Source organism: Strongylocentrotus purpuratus, unplaced genomic scaffold (genome assembly GCF_000002235.5).
Source record: "Strongylocentrotus purpuratus isolate Spur 01 unplaced genomic scaffold, Spur_5.0 spur5_scaffold_13, whole genome shotgun sequence".
In the NCBI taxonomy this organism is placed as follows: Eukaryota; Metazoa; Echinodermata; class Echinoidea; order Camarodonta; family Strongylocentrotidae; genus Strongylocentrotus; species Strongylocentrotus purpuratus.
In genome coordinates this window covers 14139927-14149160 of record NW_022145598.1, presented here as the reverse complement: position 1 = coordinate 14149160, position 9234 = coordinate 14139927, and the positions used below count along the sequence as shown (strand labels likewise).

Here is a 9234-nt window from a genome sequence, read left to right as displayed (position 1 = left end):
AAATTCCGGAACCGCCTCTGACTCCCCCTTGTTATATGTATGGGGAATGATATATAAAACTTGGAGATTGTGACAAGCGAACACACTCACGCTCAGTCAGTCAGCCATCGTATATGTCATTTTATTCTTGCTCGCGGACTCGACTCATGGTCCTTCACCTAGTTATCTAGTTCTCTTTGGTGTGAAAATTTTGACCAAGAAGAAATCATGTATCTATCATTGGCATGTTTAGGCCAGGTAAGTTTGACATTTACTATCGATTTCATATGGCCTCGAATGATAACATAGTAGCAGAAGTAGTACACGAGTAGTAGAAGTAGTAGGAGTAGTAGTAATAGGAGTATTTTTATTCATTGTAGTTGTAGTAGTATAAAATATAGTAGTAGCTGTAGTAGTAGTTGCTGTTGTTGTTGTAGTAGAGGTAGTAGTAGCAGTAGCACTATTATCTGGAGTTGTAGTAGTATATAGTAGTAGTAGTATAGTTAGGGTCCGCTGAACGTCCCAATTTTTGAAAAATATACTGTTTAAATATCTTTTTATACTGTTTCATGTGTGTATGTATAAGTATGATTGTGACGATATTTGCCTCTGAATTTGTTTAGAACATGCCTTTGGCATGTTTGTATGTTTTCTCTGTTTTTCCTCGGTACAGTAGGAAGTTAATGTATGATTGAATGTATCTTAATCTTTATCATGATGTATGTTCTTAAATATCGGTTTCGAAAATTTCGTTTATATCTTTGACTTTCAATGACTTTTTTTTTAATTTCGGAAGGTTAGATTTTGCCATATCTTCCATCATAGTGTTAAACTTTCCCAGGTATAGGGCGCTCAGTCAATACCTCGGCGGTCCCAATGGATCCTAAGCTGGCAGAAAACAAACAGCAGGGGTCCCCAAGCATATACTGAGAGTCCAACCGGGGCCCCGGCAAAAAAAAAACCTCAACTCCCTTTCTTGCTAAATGTGAGAACACATTTACCTAAAAGCGCGATTAACAAACATAATTCAGCAAAAATACGCGAAAACAATATAAAATGTGAAAAGTTAAAAAACAACGGATGCATCCTTCGAGAACGGAAAACCACAAGCCGTGCGAGCATAAGCAGGCAAAAACAACATCGTTTTGAGATATTGAAACCCCAACATTTTAGTTGATACGTTATCAAGGATCATACTCGATATGTTGTTCTATTTACATGAATTTGGACATCCCCTGTAACGGTTTTATCTTATAATCTAGGCATTAAAGATAAACTTGAGTTCTGGCAAAAAAAAAAAAAAAATGAATTCTCACAGAATCAAACGAAACTTGCACTGAATGTTCAAGATTACAAATAAATGTCATTTGCCAAACAATTTTGGTAAAAATATATATTTGCTGAGTAATGGCATATACAGATAAGGAAATCAAGGTTAGTAGCCCGACACCATTTGCGTAGTCTCATATACATCTTTCTGTGTTCAGTGCTTGTTCCTTTACCAAGACGGTGGGCCAAATTTATTATGATTTTGATGACTCCAGAACCTTGCAGTACACACCAATACTTACATGATGCATGTTCACTTTTTCTGATCCATTCCACACCTTTTCTTTCAAAATGCAATCGCATGACCAGTACTCAACTTATCTTTAACCCTCGGTTTTCTTTTACTTTATCTGTAGTAGTTTTCTTAAATTGGTGATATCGCATCGCACCAAACTTTAGTTGATGTTTTTTTTTTAAGCACAATCTCTCAATGTTGAAGCAATCCGCTTGATTTCGTAATTACATATATATAGAACTGCAATTACGTGGTATACATAGTGAGTTACTCTCTGGGTACACTTTTAGAAGTATTGTCCTAATTGGTTTAGATAAGGACCACATGCAAGCGATCAGAATGAAAAACTGGGGAGGGAAATGGTGGAAAATGTGTGCACATCTCCTCAGTGACAAGGTTAATGGTAGTGATAAACAGTGCTCTGTTTGGTCCTAAAATAAGACATATTTTCAACAGAAAGTGTGCATATCCATGGTCCCATATAAGAAATAAATGACAAATATTGCAATAAAAAACAAATAGAGGCCTATTTCTTGGGGGGGGGGGGAGTGAAATATCTAAATGTTTAAAATATAATGTCAGCCTTTGACATCGGATCATAGATTTGACAACAAATGTCTTGAATGTTTTACATCTCTCAGTCGCCATAACACCATCTCAGGAAGCACGTACGCCATGTGAAACCATGTCACATCCCTTGGCTGGCCTGGGGATTATAATCTAAGATCTAAGACACTTTCAATACGTTACAGTATACTACCCTGTGAGTTGGTGTATCGGGGGCCACCAGGGACACTCACTTTACCCCGGGAAAGTTATTTTGTTTAAGTGCCTACATTCTTTGTGTCTATATGCCTACGATTGTTGTGTCTATAGCTCATTTATCTAGTACCACTGTAGTTCAAAGAACAAATACTTACAAAGATATATGGAATAAGCCTGATCCAGCTGCCGAGGAGGCTGGTTCGAAACTGAGTCACGTCTTTCGGAAGGTGACATGAAGGTCGGTCCCCAAGACGTAAATAATCATATCTGATTGATACACCTCTGCAAAAACCCAACCACACACACACACACACACACTTACTCACCCAGGGCGGAACCAGCCGCGGTAGGGAAGGGGGCCCAATTCGTGAGAAATATATTTAGCGCGCGAAATAGCCGGCTAATAATTCGCTCATTTAGGGGGGGGGGGGGGGGCCTGGATCCGCCACTGCACTCACCTGACAGAGTATTGTATCTACATTTCTGTCTTTCTTCTAAAATCTGCTCTACCTAAGAGCAGAAATTTACGGATAGATAATTCATCATCATATAATTTTCTTAATTTTTTTTTAATTCTCGCTCTCTGATGTTTATCGTGTGCGAATATACAAATTATATATTGAAAACCATCAAGTTATGGAATGCCCTTCTACTAATTTTCATTTTCATTTAAATAAATCGAATCGGTCGAAATCGGTCGGGATTTTTTTGCTCGCTTGCTCACAAATGAATGTTCAAGCAACCGTACATGATAGCAAAAACATACATGGTACTAAAGCAGTATCTTGTACCACGTCAAGAGAAAAAGTTGACGATCACAGGCCCTGGTGTAATAATTATAATGTAGAGACAAATGTCCTATAACTTGAAGGACGCTCCACCACCCCTGATCAAACTGGAAAATAAAATTACATCTTCTTTTAGGGCACATGCCTTATTTTAATGTTAAAGTTCTTAGAATTTCCTTCGTGTGGTCTCACTGCCTAGCACCTGGAAATATGATGACCCTTTGGTGAATTGTACACATGTCATGTAATATAATTGTTCAATGTCATGGAGCACACTTTCAGTCAAAGAGAATAATATCACACCAACAAATACCCTGTTATACATATATAATTAAATTTGCTTATATAGCGCCTTACACTTAATTTATCAGAAGTCCCTATGAAAGCGCTTTACAATAATACAGCATAATTTATACACAAGAACAGCTGCTTATAACCGAATTGTTTTAACTTTTCTAATATGTTGATCAATATACATTTTCACTTCTTATTTTATTTATTTATTTATTTTTTTTTTTTGATCATGTAATAACCTATTACATGATTTCAAAAACAGTTACCTAAAATTACAGTCATTGTTTAATTTTGTACGTGTTGTCAAAAGAAATTGTTCCTTCAAACTCAAATAACCGACTGTAGTATATTTCTGGAGTTCGTTTGTTACATTTCGATAACTCTCTTTTTCTTCCTTTCTTATTCTCCCTTTTCCTCTTAATTACAGGCCTGAACAACTTGAGGCAACTCTCTTTTCTTCCTGCTGCTGCTGGTTTCCAGCAATCGAAATCCTTCAGCGTTCATTCCAAGGATGATTACACGCACATCATCGTTGGAGCAGGGTCTGCAGGATGTGTTCTTGCTAACCGCCTCTCTGCCCAACCTAACAACAAGGTTCTACTTCTGGAAGCTGGACCGAAAGATAACACGTGGAAGGTTCAGATGCCCGCTGCTGTATATATCTGTATGGGTGGCACAACCTACAACTGGTATTACCACACAGCTCCTCAAAGGCACATGAACAACAGGGAAATGTTCTGGCCGAGGGGCAAGGTCCTAGGTGGCTCTTCCTCCATCAACGCAATGGTCTACATCAGAGGACATCCTGAGGATTATGATAGGTGGGAGCGAGAGGGCGCTGAGGGATGGTCTTTCGCGGATTGTCTGCCGTACTTCAAACGTTCTCAATGCCACGAGCAGGGTGGAAATGAGTACAGAGGCGGCAGCGGACCTCTTCTTGTCTCCGCCAGCAAACAAAAAAATCCTCTCTTCGATGCATTCATCAAGGCGGGCAAGGAAGCTGGATATCCACACTCATATGATATGAACGGATACCAGCAGGAAGGTGTGGGGCGGCTGGACCAAACAATTCACAAAGGTCGCAGGTGGAACTCTTCGAATGCATATCTTAAATCGGGTGATGTCCGAAAAAGGAAGAATCTGACGATCCTTTCAAAGTCATTATGTGACAGAGTTTTGTTCGAAGGAACAAAAGCGACAGGAATTGAGTTCACCTGTAAGAACGTAAAAAAGTTTGCAAGAGCATCGCAAGAGGTAATTCTGTCTGGGGGAGCAATAAATTCGCCGCAGCTGCTAATGTTGTCTGGTGTGGGAAATGCAGATGACTTGAAAGCGCTAGGCATCCCAGTGGTTGCACATCTTCCCGGTGTAGGGCAGAACCTCCAAGATCACTTGCAGGCCTACTGCCAATATACCTGTACGAAGCCCGTGTCCCTATACAAGGCCCAGTGGAAATTCCCTCTCACTATGATATCAATTGGTCTTGAGTGGTTTATGTTCCATACAGGGTGGGCAAGCTCGTCTCACTTCGAAGCAGCTGCTTTTATTAGGAGTCGTGCTGGGGTAAAACATCCTGATATCCAGATGCACTTTGTGCCATGTATCGTTAAAAACCACGGGCGAATACCGGGAAAAAGTCATGGGTTCCAGGTTCATGTCAACACATTGAGGGAGACCAGCTCAGGATCCATTAAGCTCAAGTCTCGTGATCCCAGAGAGCATCCTATCATTGACCCCAACTACCTTGACACCGAGATGGACCGTTGGGACATGCGAGAAAGTATCAGGCTCACCGAGAGATCATTGCGCAGAAAGCCTTTGATGAGTTCCGTGGAGAGGAAGTGTCACCAGGACCCGCCGTCCGGACGGATGCTGAGCTCGATGCCTTTATCCGCGCCAACGCAGAAACTATCTACCACCCAGTCTCTACCTGCAAGATGGGTTCCGAAGATGACCCTATGGCCGTTTGTGACAGCCAAACCCGAGTCTTTGGTGTTCAGAATCTCAGAGTTGTTGATGCATCCATTATGCCCAGCCTCATGAGCGGGAACACCAATGCTCCAACCATGATGATAGCAGAGAGAGCAGCTGATATGATCCTTGGTAACAAAATGCTTGATAAAATCTACGCACCTGTCTGGAAACCTGCCTCATTAGAAACCCAACGGGATGGGACACCCAAGGTTAAAGTGTCAGCTTGAATTGACATTTATATGCTGTATCCAACGTTCTTTTAGGGTTTGGTGACCCTAGCTCAAAATATCTCTGGAAATTCCTACGAAGGCAGCTCTACTGCACAACTATTCACAGTTCTTTACACCGTCAGTGTCTTAATTTCTATTAATCTTCCCCTCTATCAGGACATCATTCTCGAACATTCCGTTAATCTCCAGCCATGCTAGCCAGAACCAGTACTCTGTCAACGGACACATCGCTCATTTAGTTGGCTCAGACGGACTGTTAAGTTCCCCATAAAGCTGGTCAGGACTTCTTTTTCCGCCATCTGATCGGCTCATGAACTAAGGGCCATGTGTTGAAGTGTATCATTTTCGTCTACACATGATGAATTCAGTGAATATTAAAGCGCACATCTGACATAATTAATGTCGCTTCTAGATGGATATTTTTGATGTCCCCAGAACACTCGGTCATATGGATTTTAACGACATAATGATAACAATATCAAAGATTTAGTAAATATCAGTCCAAGAATTACACCAGCAATAGAACAAGTAGAAATAACAACAACAAGAAGATGTTTGTACCTTCTGCAAAAAAACGATTACTACAAGGACTCGTTTCATGTAAAGACTGCCGACGATTGGAACATGATCCCATGTAACGCAATATAGAGGACAACTCTCGCTGCTTTCTATACCTCACTAAAGACGCACCTCCAAATATAAGGATATATTGATATAAGTAACAACATAATTCTTCTTTTTTAAATAATGCTATTATATTTTCTTACATAATGTATTGATATAGTCAATTATCCATTCATGTACACACAGTCTGTCTGAAATAATAATATCTGATGAAGACACTTAACTGCACTTTAATACTTAACTTTAATAATTCTCCTTAGATGATATTGTTTCCACCGGTTTAACGTCTACATGCTATAAAATTTAAACGTTTGGATTTATAAATGCTTGATATCTTACCTCCTAAAATATTTTATCGATTGATTGCTATCATATCATTGATGTTGTAGTATTTGTTTAATGTTATCATGTTTTTTGGGGGGTAGCCTTGTACGTGCTTGTACCTCACTTAACGGAACTAGCAGACTTGTTTGGTTTTTAATTAAATTCTGAATAAATACAAACACAAAATGACTTAGTCTTTGTGACCGCAATCACATGCTTTTATAGTTGTAGGCTACAGAGGGCAATTTAATTGTAAGTCTAACAATTCGTTTCCTCGATTGAGGAACATTTGTTTGTACGAATTAAGGTATAATCAAAGAAAAACAAATCCAATATGAATGACTTTTAAATATATACATTACAAGGAAAATAATTCAAATGCAAAATTTAAGTCTTGACTAATGCAATTACATGCTTTGATAACCGTAATGTTTTATAGCTTGTACTACTGCGCAATGGCAAACTTATTACACGTACCGATGTTTTCTTTTTGTGGAGAAAACATGTGTATTGCTTTAGCAATGATAAAAGCAAACCACTTGAGCGAAAAAAAGCTGAAAATTACATCAACATTTTGGAATTACATTGCAGGATGCATTAATGAATAAAAACGATTCAACTACAATAATGTGTCGAAGAAGACAACTGATAAAATCAACATTTTGATATCGCAACGTTAAATACATGAATGGATTTATTAGATTCTACCACACAACAAGCGAGGAAGACCTAATAAACATAACAACATAACGTTATATTCATGATTCTGTCGAAGTGTTATTTCGTGCATCGACCAGATGTCTTATTTTGCATGTATGATAATTATTTTAGAAGATAACGTTTCAGCTTGCATTTTAACACGTATAATGAAGTTGATTTCTTAAATTCAGTTTAGTTGGTAATTCCAAAGTTCAATACCAGTACATGCAATACCTTTTTGCCTCAATAAACAATGTTGAGTTAACTTTTAATGTTAATATTTTAATGAATCTTCGTTGTCTCATCATCTTTAGTAAGTTTTCATGTTTTCTTTTGTACATAAATCTATACTGGCTTGTAATCAATCAATTGTTTGACATCTTTTCGAGCTTCATGTTATGTCTGTACTTCATATTTGTTTTTTGATGATAGTTATGTAGTATCATTGTTTTGAATTACTTAATTATACTTTGTTGTCTCATCATCTTTAGTAAGTTTTCATGTTTTCTTTTGTACATAAATCTATACTGGCTTGTAATCAATCAATTGCTTGACATCTTTTCGAGCTTCATGTTATGTCTGTACCTCATATTTGTTTTTTGATGATAGTTATGTAGTATCATTGTTTTGAATTACTTACTTAAACTTTGTTGTCTCATCGTCTTCAGTAAGTTTTCATGTTTTCTTTTGTACATAAATCTATACTGGCTTGTAATCAATCAATTGCTTGACATCTTTTCGAGCTTCATCTTATGTCTGTACCTCATATTTGTTTTTTGATGATAGTTATGTAGTATCATTGTTTTGAATTACTTAAATAGACTTATATTATGAGCAATATCGTCTCGTAGTCGATTTCATGTTATCATAGTATCATCTTATCCTCTTATCTTGTTATGGTTTAAAGGCATCGTTTTAAGACTGTTAAATATGAGATGCATGGCCCTTCGTGTTATCCGCAGTGTATGTGACAAAGTGTAATATTGAAGCCCTATTACAAAATCGCCTTTCAAAATGATTATGAATTGCCTCAAACAAATAAAAATCTTTGAATGACCGGTTTTACCGCACTCATTTCCCCTAATAGACTTTAGTGTTATCTAAAAAACCGTTTGGAAAAAGGATTAATTTCGATTTCCAATCGTAAATATCTTGATAATCAGACAGGCGATCGACTTGTAAAAGTCATGGGATTCCTCACTGACCTAAAGGTTTATAATTATGATTGTAGCATGAGCTAAATCCAGGATATTGTTTGGAACCTGAGGAAAAGATACCCAATCCATTCAAGTAGTATCATCTAAGTTTTGGTAATTGTATATTCTATATAGTATTATTCTCATTGTAATGTTGTATTGTATTTTTTCAGCCACCATGGCTAACATTAAACTTTATAATACATTTATATCACCATTGAAAATTGAATAATATTTTAAGTTTTGTAGCTGTCTCAACCCGGATTAAGTTGATTCACGTTTGATTTGATTTAACTTCGATGTCAAATCATGCGGTTTTATGGAGAATGGTCAAATCATAAAATGATATTGAAAACTTGCAAGTAAACCCTCGCCGATGGTGACCTTCATCAATGAGGTATTATAGTAGATTGATGAGTAGTTGATGTATGCTGAGCATAAAAGAAAAGTATTTATCCGTATAGAGACCTTTGCGGAATTGAAGGTGTGTTTTTTTTCGACCGTGGAGACAGGCCCGCTAACTAAATGCACGTTAAATATAATGAGGCTCAAAAGAGCGAGTAAGAAAGCAGAGATAGACAGAGAGAGAGAGAGGTAGAGAGAGAGAAAAGGAGAGAGAGAGAGAGAGAGAGAGAGAGACAAAAAATGAGAGGAGGTGGGATCATGGTTTCGTTGGGCTCAGAACATTTTGAAATTTGACACATAAAAACAATTAGGAAGCATAATTTCCATTCGCTTTAGTCAAGAAGGCACGTTCACGCTGGCACGTACGCCCCCTAAAAATAAAATAAGAAGAA

The 9234-nt window shown here is 37.7% G+C and overlaps 1 protein-coding gene across 1 annotated transcript in view; it reads left to right on the top strand.

Annotated features, from left to right (window-relative positions):
- The window catches only part of LOC591835, a 15510-nt gene extending 7138 nt beyond the window's left edge, over window positions 1–8372 (top strand). Inside the window, 3 exon segments of the mRNA XM_030983550.1 lie at window positions 2433–2535; window positions 3736–5179; window positions 5182–8372. Of these exon segments, the coding sequence (XP_030839410.1) occupies window positions 2433–2535; window positions 3736–5179; window positions 5182–5591 (1957 nt within the window). The 3' untranslated portion in view covers window positions 5592–8372.
- Window positions 8373–9234: the final 862 nt, after the last annotated feature.